We start from the raw sequence: 14,834 nt of genomic DNA, 5'->3' as shown, positions 1-14,834 counted from the left end.
GCGGGGCGCGCTCCGGCGTGCGGCAGGTGCAGGGCGCGCGGGCGGAGGCGGCCGCGCCACCGCCCCGCGCCCGCGGCGATGCCGGCAGTGCAGAAAACGGTGTCCGAGATCTGCTCCCGCGCAGAGGGTAAGTGCCGCCCGCGACCCCCCGGCGCAGAGCCGCGGCGGGGTCTGCGCCGCCTGGCCGGGAGGGGGCGGCGGGGAGACGAGGCGGCGGGAGCCGGTATCGCGCCGGCTGCTGCAACGCCGCCCGCCGCGCCGCCCCTCACCGCGGCCTCCGGTCGGGCCGTGCCCGCCGCCCGCCTCCCGACCCCGGAGGGGGGGTGGGGGAGGAGGTCTTCGCATCGCCCCTTCTCCCGCCGCCGCGCACCTGAGCGCGGGTCGGGCCCTCCCGCATCGCCGAGGCTGCGGCGGCGCGCGCTTGCCGCGGCCGGGCGTCGACCCCAGCGCTGGGGCGTGAGCGTTGCTGCTGGCGGTGCTCTTCTCCGGGCGGTCTCGTATTTATGGCTGTCCATTGTCTGCCGGGGGCGGTGAGCCCCCGGGCATCGGTTTGCGCGTCAGCGATGGCAGCGTTTCAGGGCGAGCGGTTGTTTTCTTTTCCCCGGTGTGCCTGGCCGCACGGCCCGCCGGCCCCGGGCGGCGGGGGGGCGGGGGGAGGCAGCGGTGGCTCATGGCCTGGGATTTTTGTCCTGGGGCATTCGTCCTAGGAATAAGTCGGCATACCTTTTATACGTAGTATGTAAGTGTACACTGATCATCGGAAATAAACGTTTCTGATACAGGGAACGTGCCTGAGAGCTTCAGACCGTGCTGATGTTTCATGCCTAACTGAGGGTTAGGATTGCTTGCCTTCAGATGACGACATGTCAAGAACCGCCTTGTGAAAAGAATCACTGCGGTGAAATTATCGTAATAAAATATTTATTGCATGCAAATGTAAAATTTGAAATCACTGATACCAAAGCAGCTTATGTTTTTCAGTTGCTGTAGGTAATGATAGCAATGTCACTGTAATGATGCAGGAATGCAGGTTTTAGCCTTTTATCCAAAAGTTTTTGCACTTAAACCATTACATCAGGTTATGTTCTGGCTTTGTTTGGCTATATAGGGAGGTAGAAACTTTCTCCGTGTATCCTTCTTCCTTCTTCCAAACAAAGGATTTTTTTTTTTTTTTTTTTTTTGTGCTAGGAAGATCATGAAGAAAGATAGATTGGAAGTAGGCTGTTATCTTGATGTTCTTTTCCGTTTCTCCCATGTTACGTGCCTTCCTCCCCCAAAAGTAGGTTTGTAGGAGGTCTGGCTCTGCCTCTACCTAGGAAATGTTAACTGGCCGAGAAATAGAAGAACGCATCTTTCTGAGAAGAAAAGAAGAAGGTATATCCTTCCAGGGATACTTTTGAAATGCATTTACAACGAGAGCAGCTGTGCTGCTATACCCACAGTGATTAGATGCATCTAATGGTACTAGTTAAACGTCCAGATTTTCAGTGCTTAATTTCAGTTCTTTTCCAGTCATTCTTTTCCAGACAGTGGTTTTCACTGCAAGCTTAGCACAAATAAATTGGGAAAATTGATGCTCTCTTTAAAATGATCTAATTACAGGAATCTTAACGGTTATTAAATGAACAAATGTGGTGTTCCCTAAAGATAAATGCCTATCTAAGATGTGCAGATGCAGTAAAAGGAAAAAAAAAACAGGTCTAGCTTATTTGAATAGTGCTCAAAGTTGGATGACTGTAAAACAGTTGCATACAGGGTTTAAGAGGCTTCTTAAAAATACTTTCTTTAGGACTGAAAATAGGTATGAAACTTCTTTTAAGAAACAACTTTTGGAAAATGACGTGATAGTTTTTCATAGCAGTGGAGTTATTGACTCATACTATACTATATATAGTATTACTCAAAGAAAAATAATTTTAAAACTGTTACTGTTTTCCTACTCTTAAATTAATGTGATGTTTACTAGTTCATTTTATTTATATTCAGTTCAGTTTATTTGTACTCAGTTCATTCACAATGAAACTAATGTCAATGAGTCTCTCACTTCCTTTTCTCTTTTTGGGATAAATAGTTTCCAAGTCTAGTTAGTCCACACTTTTGGACTGTGTGGCTGGCGTTTCTAAACAGTTCTTTGTAAGTAAATGTTACTATTTTCTAAAAAAGAACTCCGGAGTTCTGCAATGTGGGTCTTATCCCTAGCATTTGACAGTGACATAAAGGAACTGTAAAACTCTAGCTCTGGCCATCAACAGGAGGCTCTTAGATAAGCACTGTGTAAAGTGATGATAAGGCTGCCTTCAGGGACCTCCAGCAAAGTCTTGCCTACAGCCCAGAGTAGGAAATTCTTGCTATTGGCGGGGTCCCTGTGTGCCCTTTGGAAGTCTCTGGTAATACTGTAATCGCAAACAGTAGCTTCCATAAGTGCCATTATGGCATGGACCATCCCTTAGAGTAGCCTAAGACTTGTGGGGATCTGATAGACAAGCTTAATATTACTGCCCTTATTCTAGAATTTTTGTATTGTATCTTTGGGGTTAAAACCTCATTTTTCTCTCTTGTCACTGCAGCAACTAATTTCTGCTTCAGAGACCTTTTCCATGGATCATGAGCTACCTTATCAGGCTGGACTGTCTTGACATCATCTCAGAACTAAGCTCGCTCTGACATGAAGAGATAGTAATACTGTTATTCGAGAAAATCAACTGTTGTGCTCAGATGAGATAAACTAAGTCAGAACTGTCAGAACAATGCACACATGTATCATTCCCAAGAATTGGTCGACAGTTGCATAGAAGAATTGACACTACAGTCTATAAGTTATTGCAGAATAAAAATTGTAGGTGTTTTAACATCTGTAAAACAACGTTACCTGCATAGAGAAAAAAAATTGGTTATAAAGGAACTACTATTTTTGTGGCATTCTTCCAAACCTCTGCAGGTTCTTGTGCTCTTCATGGCTGATGAAAGATAACCAGGCGTGCTTATAACCTTTTTTTAATAGATTTTTGTGCCTATTATCTGGGTTGCGAAGAACACCTGCAGTTCACCATAAGCCTAGGAAATGCTGCAGTTCTAAAGTGGTATGTGTATCGATAAAGTCTCACTCAAGACGTGGAAGATCTGGCCTCTCTGAATTTAGGAAATCGCTACATGTGTTTTCACTGCCAGTGACCTTAATTCAGAATTGTACCTGAATAGCAGGTACAATAGCATCGGTGTCATGTATTCTGCAGTTGCAAAACACATGGGGAATCTTTGAGTACTGTAGCCTACATCTAGCTTTATTAAATACAGTAATTAACTATGGTTATTTTAGCTATATATAGCTGCACAGTTAATATATGCATCTATTAAATAATGTGAAATGGAATCATTCAAAGCATTTTATTTCTTTTGAGAGACTCTGGGAGAGTGGAATTGTGGTTGGCAGTTCTTATTAGTGTTCTCTGAAGACTGAAGCATTAATGCTTTTCCTCCATGTATTGGCGGAGTTCAGTGAACTATATTAGGTCTTCGAGAAAGGGTAGAACTTTGAGGTGCCGTGGTGCTGTCTACCAACAACAGTAGGTAATAACTAGTTCTTCATATTAGTGGAAGTAAATGCCTGTATGAAAGCTAGGTGAAGCTGAACTTGTGCAAGATGAGATGATGTTCATATGAAGAGGGAAAGTGTTTTGAAATTCTGTAGTAGTCATCAGATTGTCTTCAGCAGACCATCTGTTTTTGTAATGCCTGATACATCCATAGGTGTTCATACTCACGGACTATAGGACTATATAGCATTTTACCAGATGTAGTGGTCATTATAGTCACTTGTGTCTGGTTTGATGGTTTGTTTTTTTTTGCCAAGTCTGTTTTGCAGACTATGTTGGGATCCCAGTGCTTCACAATGGTAAAAAACTTGGGTCTAGTTCTAGTGCAGGCTTGGCCATCTCAGCGGTATCAGCAGGTTCAAGCAAGTCATCACAACTTCCTTCTGTGCTCTGACTCCTCAGAAGCACAGACTGATGGGTCAGGTTTGCAGTGCCTGTTCTGTCATCGAAGGTCTATCATGGCATTATGACAAATAACTCCGAAGACACCTTCTTTTTCATAATGATACCCTCTTCGAACTGTGCTGCGTTCTTTGGGAATATGAGCTAGCAGACTTACTCATGTAAGAGGTTCTTGGCTACAGCATCAGCTTTCAAAACTTTTCAATGCTGTACTTTGAGAATAAAAAAGAAATTTTTTATGATTAAGGGAAGTGAATTAAAATCCTTCTGGTGATTTGAGTGAGGGTTTTTTTTCCCTCCCTTTCTTTCCGTGTTATAGTCTATCTGTATTTACCTTTGTCCATTTCTTGTAATGAAAATGAGACTGGTTTAAGAAATGAAAGCTGAAACTGTTAAACTACTCTACCTAAAGGAAAATGTGGATATATGGAAAATATTTGGACAATGTTTACTCTTCAGAATTTATTGTTGTTATTTTACTAATTTGGAAACTTTATTATCAAAACTGGTTTAGGAAGAGTCCCTGCAAATATACAGTGTGTTGGAACAGAGTTGCTTCTTCCAAATTTATTCTTGGAAGCAAAATACAGCCTACAATGGGTTCTCTCATTGGAGAAAGCTCAAGTTGGTTGGTTGGGGACCTTTTTTGTTTGTTTGTTTCATTGGTTATTTATTTATTTGGGCTTTGTTGTTGTTGAAGATGTTATTTTTGCTGGCAAAACTGAAAACATGTATTCTATGCAAAATACACATTTTGCTATGAATTTTTTTTTCAGGTACAGCTTGTGCCCTGGGAAGTAACTACCCCGTCTCCATATTTTCAGAATTCACAGCAATTCTGTTTCCAATTTCTTCTTGACTTTTCCCACTCTTGCATATAATTTACTTCCATTCTTTAATTTTTAACAGATCGAAGGCAATCCTGAACCAAAACCTCAGTTATCTATTGAGTGACTTTGAATGAAATATGTGGTGTTTTGTGCTTATCCGTCAATAATTTCCAGATTCTGTGTTCCGCTAGCAAATAACTTTCAGAGTGCAGAACAAAATATTATGTACAGTCATTCTAGTTTATACAACAGCTTTGTAAATGAACTTTTTGATTAGGGTAATAGTTGCATTCCTTTGATACTGAAGCACGTTTTTTATTGGTTTTGGCCCTGTAGTGACATAAAATAATAAAATAATCTAAATATATTATCAGAAAGTGTGATTCTGAATATTAAGAGGGAATTAGTTTTGAAACTTGCTATTTCTGCATAACAAATTGTCAGAGTAGTATGACGTGTTGGCATTTCCAATTATTCTTTTTAAAGTGCTGAATTACAACTTTTTTCAAGTCAGATGCTTTTCTGTCAGTGGGGGCATGTAAGAATGTATGTAGAATCTGTTTAATAATTTGGCTGTGGTTAAATATCAGCTCAACTCTGGTTAAATATCAACAGTTTTGCAAGCCACAGCAGAGGAAGAAAAGTCTTGGAATATATTTGTTCTTCTTTCTGAATGGCAGGTCTTACTAGTACAGCATCACAGTTCCTGTCTGAAATGTGATAATTGCTGTTTTACTCTTGCTAAATATAAGACTTCAAAATTATTACTAAGAGGTACTTCAGAATTTGCTGTGATCTTAAATTGTTGTGGCATTTAGGCCAAAAAGAGTGACGCTACTTTTAATTTTAAGCCCTGGAACAATGCGTTTCTGATAGCTTAGTGTGATGAACAAACAAGAGGCGAGTTAGGTGAATATCAGTTTAATACCTGTAACACAGCAATAACCACACTGTAGAAAAAAAAGAGAGATTAGAATGATTGCTTCATCTTAAGTTCTTATTTTATTCTTTAAACTGATTTTTCATAATCAGAACTTTTTACCGGCTGATGCTTTGCTATTGTCTGTGCATATGTTGTGGGTTTTTTTATTCTTCCTGTCTGGATTCTGTATTTCAGGTTTTGTTTTGGTTTTTTTTTTTCTTTGTTAACTTTCTGAATGTTTGGGTGAACGCTCTTCTGCTGTCTTGGAACCTTCTAAGGGTTCTTACCTTAGAACCTTCTAAGAAGGGCAACCAACTCTTTAATTCTTGCTCTGTGTTAAATGCATCCTTTTCAAACAGACCTTTATCAAAAATGTAGCTACTTTCACCAAGAGATGATCTGGTGAAATTTCTCTTCCACTCTTAAGTATGGGTATGCTTTATTTGTTCTTGTGGTTACTTGTAGACAATATTTCTATGACAGGCCGGCCTCGGCTTATATGATTAATAGGCTGAGTTCATACAAATTGGTTTGATGCCAATGGATAAGAAATATAGCACTTAATAGCTTTTTTGCAAAGTGGTGAGCTTTTATGTAGACCTGCTGCACTGAAATGCGAGGTTAGTCAACCAGTTAAGCTCCAGCTTATAGGTTGGGTTTTTAAAACTTCATAGAAAGGTAGATCTTAAAAATTGGGGGGTCATGTAATGCAGTTAGGCTCAGGTTTATGAGTGTAGTTTGATAGATGTCCTACTTCATATTTGAAAGTGAATAGTTGAAATGATACGCGTCTTAGACGTGATTTCCTGTGAGGTGCCAGATTGCATCAGGGATTGTAATAATGGGACAAATCTGCAGCCTTTATTTCTGTCCTCTTTACTGTAGATTGGTAGGCATTTCAAATGAACATATGAACTACCATAACTTTAACATCCTTCCTTGTTGAAAAGCATATCCCTTTTTAATTTTAGTTCCTGGCATTATTTTGGGCTGTTTGAGTACCAACCAGTTGTTGTCAAATACTTTACTCTCCTTACATAAATAAAATATAGTGAAGACTTCCTTGCAGGTCATATTTGAAAAAATGACTATAATTAAATAAAGCTTTTGATGATTTAATCTGTTTATGCTAGATGAGTGTAGGCGAGACATGGCAGAAAATGGAAATGCTTTATGATGGTTTGCTGAAGATGCAGAATACAAACAAAGCCTGGGAATGTGTTAGATAATTTTTAGTTGCAATTCTAGTGAATGCATCATGTGGGAAAACTCCCAGTCACGCTCAAGGTGGTACTTATGAACGTACGGCCCTGTATCTGACAAATTAGTGGAAAATTTCACTTACAAAACATAATATATTGACTTTAAAAACAAAACAAAACTGTTGTAGGGTAGGCCTGTCCCGCATGCAAGCCAGGGTGGTATAGTGTCCCTGGAGACATTTGGCGTGCTGAGAGCCCAGAAATGGTGCCTGAGCTTTGGCTTGCCCTGCAGCTGTGCAGCAGAGAGTTCTCTTTGACCTTGGGCAGTTCTGAAAACCAGCAGCTACCTGGCAAGGAGAGTGTGCCCAATTTCTGACCAGGCATTAGGCATCTATTAGCTAACGGGGATAGATACATAGCTGCAGAGGAGCTGAAACTCAGGTGTGCTGACTCTTGGCTGAAGTTCTTGGGTAGGTAATGCAAGCAAGATGCAATGGTGTTGTTGCGAAGGGTGGTATATGGACATTTAAAGAAACGGCCTCGTGGGAGGGTAGGATGTAGAAACTGTATATCAAATGCTGAATTAAAATTTCATGTCTTTTTTTTTTCTTACACTCTTTCTGATAATCTTATATGAAAGCAGAGCATTTCAAAGAGCATTTTGTGTCTCTTGTTGCTTGGAAAACATTTTAGTCAGTTAAATTAAGCATATTTACCACTTTAGACGATATAATAACTTCACTAATGCATAAGCTTTTAGATATTTTTGTGTACGTGTATACGCATATAGACAAACACACACAAACAGGGAAGAAAAATTCTATCTCCTTGATACTGAGCTTTGTGTATCAGTCTAGTCTGTGTACCCTAGTGAATGTATTCTAAAGTTTAGGCAGGGAGGTGATGGGACATGTGTAACCTTTAAAGCTTTCAGGATAGTATAATGCACCTAGGGCAGGAGAGCTGGTTTTACTGAAGCTGCAGAGTATAGAGGGCTATGTGTGAGGCTCAGAATTTAACCCCTAAGATTGCTTTTTAAGTTAAAATTGAAAAAAGTGAATTCAATGTAGTAGGAAGTGGGGCGGTGAATGTTTATGAAGCTCCTCGGCACCTTTTTGCTGTCATTTTGATTAAAGGACAACAAATAAATGCTGTAATACTGATCTACGAAAATAACTGTCTATAGTTTGTCAGTCTTTATAACAAGCAGGTAATATATAGTGTTTAATGCCTGCTAACATTTGCTTTAACTCTATCGCTGTCAGTATTCAAGGCTTATGCTGGCATAAGTTTTTAAATGAATGCTCTAAAATTGAGGTAGTACATTCCACAAATGTGCAAACTCTTTCCTTATTTCCTGAACTTAGACAGGCTAGCTTGGTACTTTTAACACAATAGTTTCCAACTTTTCTACCCAAGTGCTCTCACAGGAGCTGTATTTCGTGTTTGTTCCTTCATTGAGCAACTGGAAAGTATATGTCCTATACCCGGAATGAAGGTGCGCTCGCCATGTGATGCATTTGGGCTCAGTCAGGTATAAACACGTGATTGGATGTGCACATGCGGCTTGACTGAAAACCTAGTCTTCTTCAAGATGTACCCATATCCACTTGTGTTATAGGGGTATATGTTCATGGAGTTGTGTGCTGGAGGTCGTGCATAGCCAGTTGCACGATGGTTGTCACTCCAAGGAGAGGTAATGACAAGAATAGGAAATGGCATGCTTAGACTGCCACGTGCGCTCATGTGGTTGCTTGAGTCGAGGACTATTGTGTGGACGGTTGTTCAGGTGGGCCCAGTCTGTTAGGCTGGCTGCCATTCCTCTGAAAGGAGGACCTTCTTCTGCCAACCTCCTTCTTGTCTTGAGAAACATACTGAAGTTTGAATAGAAGCGTGTTAGATGTGTGCCTTTCATTAGGGGAGTTGGAAGGAAAGAAATAGAGAAATTGCAGTGGGTGAATGTAGTAGTGGGGATTTCCTGCGTGATAATGGAATCTGTGAATTCTGAATGGCAAATGGCGTGAAATTACAAGTTTCTGCTGAGTCTTTGCACAATGTTTGGAGACTTGACCTTGCAAGGTAGTGTCTGAAATATATGTTCTGGATATAATAGGTAAGAGGCTATGTAGTGGGCCAGTGGACTGGAGGATGACTTGGATTTTGCATAACCTATTTGTAAGGATTTATAGAACATGCTAGAAATAAGCTTTAAGTTTTCATGTACAGCCTTAATTATCCTTGACATGCATATACATTCTGATGTATTCAGTTGCATTCTAACGTAGTTGGGTTTTTTCTATGTATCTTTCTCATTTGGCATACAGAATGAACAGTGCTTATTTAACAAGCAGTTATACACACACAGATTATTGTTATAATTTTAAAACTTGTTGGTGATTGATTTATGCCATACCTGTGTTTACTTCACAAGCTCCAGCCTGAATAGACTGCTTAGGCCTGTTGGTCATCAATGTAATGGCTGAGCGGTTGACAAAACATTAGTGAAAAGTCTTGAGAGAGAAGAATACATTGGTATCCCCTCTTACAGATGAAAGTCATGATGCAGGTTGGTACAAAATTCCTCATGGTTTACAGAAGAATATACACAAAGCTCAGCTTTCACTGACTAGTGGAGGCAGGTGCTGGGAATGTCAGTAAGTTTAGTAATACCATTTCAAGTTAAGCAGACAGAAAATGAAGAATATACTGATGTCACTTCTCTGGGAATAATCTGGCTAGTGTCATGCAAAAAATTTGTAGCGGGTGAAGGAATGGTATCCCATTAACCAAAAAATGCTTAGTGGCCTTGGCTTCCAAGGATCATGTCCTTCCAGCTCAAGATTGGTCCATCCCAACGAACAAGAAATCAAGCAAAGGTGGCAGTAGGACTGCATGAATTAGCAATTCCTTTAAATTGGCAATGTTAAATTTTACATGCAAAACTCAAAACTCTTGAATGATCTGTATACAATATGAAGATCTGAGTTTTTAATGCTTATTTATCAGATAACTATATTTTTCATTACATGTTGCCTAGAATTACTGGTATATTCTTGAACTTCTTGCCTTTTTCCTTAGTGTTAATATATTTCTCTTGGTGTCTTCCTTTTTAAATATTTATTTACCAAACTAGTGGAAGTAATTTCTGCAATTTTGCAGATTTTTAACTCAAGATTACTCAGCTGGGAGAGGTGGATGAGATTGACCTTTTTTGGGTTTGGGTTTTTTTTGTTGTTTTGGTTTGGTTTTGGGGTTTTTTTTCCTGTATGCTCACTTCTGGGTTCAAATGCATCAACAGACAATAATTAATTTCATATTGCCATGAAGCAGCATAAGCTATTTAAGTATACTCATTAATTCAGTAGATTTTACAGTTACTCATTATCATAGCTTTACAAAGCATCTTGACTATATACTTTTTTGTTTTTTAAATGATCATTACTTGCAAGAAATGCAAATGTGTTGAGTTCACATTAACAATAGATGTCTTCTTTTGTCATGAAGTGCCTTGAATCTTTTGTATGTGTGTATATAAATCTATTTATATGGAAAACCATGCTGTGTTTTTACAGGCTATGAGAAGACAGATGATGTTTCAGAGAAAACTTCTCTAGCTGATCAAGAGGAACTGAGAACTATATTCATCAATCAGCCCCAGCTAACCAAATTCTGCAATAATCATGTCAGGTATTAACTAGTGGTTTTTTAATATGTATTTTATTTCAGAACACTGCATGTTGCATAGCAAAAATGAAGAAAAGATTCTCTTTATTCCACTTCTGCCGTTTCCTCTGACCACTAGTTGCAGTCTCAGACTCTGGAGTGGGGAATGAAGTGAAATGAGGAGAGCAGCAGATCTGTTTCAATTACAAACCTGACCTTCCGAATTTTTAAGAACAGAGTGGGGAAGGTACGGATGCTTTACAGCTGCACCATCCGCATGTCCCAAGAGTATGGATTTGTTCTTCAGCTTTCAGTTCAGTCTTCAGCTCATCTTTGAACGTATTTCTGGTAGCTGGATGCCAATGCAGATGTACTTCACTTGAGCATGGCATTGTTTGTGCTTTGGAAACTTGTCTTTTTCAGGCAGCCAACTACAAAGATGCTGTGCTTGCTTATGAAACTAGTTTTGAATTTCAAGTTCAGTAGGATTTTGCCGATGGTTTATGTTGTGGTTTTTTATTTGTTTTGTTGAACTTTAAGTAATACACTGAATACTCATAAGTAATACATGTTTAGATCTGATAATATCCTCGGTTCTGTTGTTAAAATTCAAAGCAAATGAATGGCAAAGATATCCCTGTTCCAAGTAGGTGTGTTTTCCAAAGGTACCTTTGATAATATGCAGAAATTTTAAAGACATTGAGAATAATGTGGTGAGGTTTTTCCATGGACTTGAGAAACTTCATAATGCTTATTGTTTGTGTATGCAACTTGTCTTTTCTGTCTTTTGCTTTGTTTCTTGACAATGTTGAGCTTTTTTGCAGGATATATTCATTCCCCCTTTAAATTGACTTTTATGCAAAGTCGAAGTAAATATTACTAACTTAAAAAGGGGTTAAAATATTCTTACAAGTCTTTTTCTTGTAAGTTTTTTGGCATGATTATTTTCACTGTTAATGTTTTAGGACCTTAGATGGTAGCAGTCTGTTCTTAAACAAATGTAAGGCTGACGAAGAGCTGAGAGCTCAAACATTTTGTGATGATGGCTTAGCAGAGATTATTACGCTGGGATAAGATGTATTCTGTCCTTCCAGCCTAGCAAAACTACACTTACTATCCAATATTTATCAGTTTAAAATAAAAAAGTGAACTTTCTATTCAGTGAAGGGTATAGAGTTTTATCTTTTAGTAGATTTTTATTATTTTAATTATTTGTTAAATGCACCATTTCAATTCAGTTGATCCTGTTGTTAGGTTTTTTGCATTGAATCGTGCAAACTCATACCCAGCGCAGAAGCTCCACAGCTCCTCAGTCCTGATTGAGCACCCTCCTCGTTATGCTTGTTATACCTCTTCCCCCAAGAATTTTGTCTGAACTGGAGCCATTGTGTGGTTACCTGCCCAGCGTATGCCATGGCCTGTGGGGTAGGGTACTCCTCTGGGCCGAGAGCTGCAGGCCTTGGGCCTGCCCTACCTGCTCCCTCAACGGAGGTGCAGCTGCCTGACTGCCACCTTCTCTTTATTTTTTTTCCTCTCCTTGGTGCCTGTAACTGAGTGGCAGCAGGGCTTGACTGCTTCCCAGAGAGCAGGCAGCGGTGACAAGGGAACTTCTTGCCTCAACACGGAAACTCGCAACAGTTTCTGTGGGCGGCGGGGACTTCCCTGGGTTAGCCAGTTCATGGACGCCTTCAGGACTGTCTCTGTAGGAGTCTTTCGGTTTTTCTTTTAGCCAAAACAAATCTGTTTGCTAGCACAGAAATCACAAAAGGTTCTGTTTTATTTGAAAGCTTGTGTAACTGAGAGGGAAGGAATACATTTTGAAGAATTTTTTGTACTGTAATAATTGTGCATGTTTTTGTCTCTTTCTCTCAGCACTGCAAAGTACAACATAATCACATTCCTGCCAAGGTTCCTTTATTCCCAGTTCAGAAGAGCTGCTAATGCATTTTTTCTTTTTATTGCATTACTTCAGGTAAGATCAACAATAAGATGCTAATGTTTGGAACTTGTTGTGAGAGAGCATTTATACCATAGACAGTGTTTTGCAGAGATACTGAGGTTGGTGTACTGTTCTTTCTGAGCTAGTTAGCCTCTCAGAATAGCTGTATTGTGTAGATGTACCTTTAATAAATGCTTGTTTTTGTGGTTTCTGTACTTCTTGGAGATAACACAATACAAAGATTTTTCTGTAAAACAGGTTAAGTATAGCTGAAATACTGTCAGGTGAAAAAGACTGTTGTGACAGGAAAATCCAGTTTAAAAATATCTGGCATACACAGAAAAATGTTACCTGTAGTTGACATTTCTCATAATGGAGGGTACTGCCTAAAAACCTGAACTTTATGAACTTTAATCCTGTAGTCTGTTTTGAGGGGCAGGAATTGCAGCTGAAGAGAAGTGATTATTCTTAGAGTGAAGCTAAGGATTGAAGTTGAGCCTAGATGAAGAAAAACAGCAGTGGAGGCCAGTACTATAGCAGCTATTTCCCATATCCCAGCTGGTTAGGAAAAGAGCACACACTCTTTTCTATACCACCACTGTAGCTTCATTTAGTATGTTTGCAAAGGGCTGACCCAGCTTACTGAGAAGTACATAAAGTTTTGCAGATATATCAGAATATTTTAATTTTTTAGTAGGTCAAGTTGATAAAGGAGACTGTGGATTTTTTGTATATTATTATATGAATGCAGTAGCTGATGATGAATGAAAATTGAACTGTGGGCAGGTGCAGTGATAATTAACCATTGTCTAGTTCATGTACTCTTAATCATATTTGATAAAAACATGTTTCCCGCATAATTTCTAGTGCATGTTTTAGAATGTGTTGATTTGTCTGTTGTGGAGATCGTGTTAGGAATTGACATACCAAACAAATTACTAAAATAATGGCACATATACTACCATGTGTACTTTTTCTTCCCTCACTTCAGATGTTTCAGCAAGTGAAAATTGATTCCTCTGTAGTTATTCAGGTTTCTTTGCTTCTACTATAAGGGCTTGGAGCAGTTTCTTAGATACATCTACACAGGTAGCTTATACTGTTTTCTAGGGTGAAAAAAAATCTGAAGTTCAGGGTTTCATTAGGCTGTCTGCTTGCAAACCTGTGGCTTCTAAATAAACAGCCTTTTGACCCCATCTGGCATCTCGGGCTAATCCAGTGGTCCAGCAGCATTTCTGGTGGTACCACTGTGTGCGTGAAGCTAGCAGATGCAGAATGTGGGGTTTCAGAAGCTGTTTGAGGCTTGGCATGACTGGGTGAGAAGCTGGCAGGTAGGTGTGTGGACGGTTAGGGTGTGGAGGGTTAGGGTTAGGGTTAGGGTGTGGAGGATTAGGACTTACAAGCCCACCATCTCCTATCAGGCTATCAGTGAGACCGCAGTGGCAGGAGTAAGAGATATGGGGTAATGGAACCAGGGGTATGGGCTTTTGCTTTCTTATTTTGTCTGGGAAATAGTGTATAATTGGAATGGGGGAGTTTGGGCATACATGTAGGGAGGAATGAAAGGATAGGAGTAGCTGGAGAAGTGATAGATCCCTTTCCATTGTAGATAACTCATAGGCACTTGCCCAACAGTAACTTTTTCTGCATGGTTTCCATTTAATTGATTGAAAAATGTGGTCTAGAGTAACCTGGAAAATAGATCTATATTGGTCTTACTCCAAGAAACATAGCATATGTACATATAAATCCTGTTTTCTTTCAGGAGCACAATGTGGTGGTAGCCAAAAGAAATGTATATAATACATAAATAACATTGGCTGTTTTCAAAACGTTTTATGATAAATTGAGGATGTCTTCTAACCACATTGAGGCACCACTTATTAGTATACTCTTTTCTTGCAAAGATCTCATTGTAGTCATATGGGCTGCATTGCCTATTACAAGTCTATTAAGGCAGCAATCCTCTCGCCTGTCAATGTTGCCATTAAGAACTGTAGTCAATATAAAGATAATTATGGATAACCATCCATGTATATCATATAAGTAGCTGCATCTTCTCAGCATTTACTTTACATACACATTTGCTTGCACCTTCTGTGCTCATACCTGCTTAGCAAAAATGGGTTTCTTACAGTAGTCTGGCAGAAAGCAGCTATTTGAAATTTGTCAATAACTAGTATGATACAAAATATCTCTTAGAGATTAAAGCTGTAAGGAAGTAAAAATGTCTTGGACATGTGTCCACTCTAACAAAAATCTAAACTGAAAAAGTTAATTGTA

General features: G+C 39.6%; 1 protein-coding gene across 4 annotated transcripts in view; it reads left to right on the top strand.

Annotated features, from left to right (window-relative positions):
• The first annotated feature begins 60 nt into the window (after positions 1-60).
• ATP8A1 (ATPase phospholipid transporting 8A1) overlaps positions 61-14,834 on the top strand; it is a 121,566-nt gene continuing 106,792 nt past the window's right edge. For all 4 annotated transcript variants that reach the window (XM_076336183.1, XM_076336181.1, XM_076336184.1 and 1 more), the window contains exons 1-3: positions 61-127; positions 10,522-10,636; positions 12,485-12,584. In XM_076336183.1, coding sequence (XP_076192298.1) covers positions 79-127; positions 10,522-10,636; positions 12,485-12,584 — 264 coding nt within the window. In that variant the 5' untranslated portion in view covers positions 61-78. The remainder of the gene's footprint in view (positions 128-10,521; positions 10,637-12,484; positions 12,585-14,834) is intronic.

This window comes from Aptenodytes patagonicus, chromosome 4 (genome assembly GCF_965638725.1).
Source record: "Aptenodytes patagonicus chromosome 4, bAptPat1.pri.cur, whole genome shotgun sequence".
Lineage (NCBI taxonomy): Eukaryota > Metazoa > Chordata > Aves > Sphenisciformes > Spheniscidae > Aptenodytes > Aptenodytes patagonicus.
Note: the sequence above shows the minus strand (reverse complement) of the source record. Positions and strands in the feature narration are given on the sequence as shown.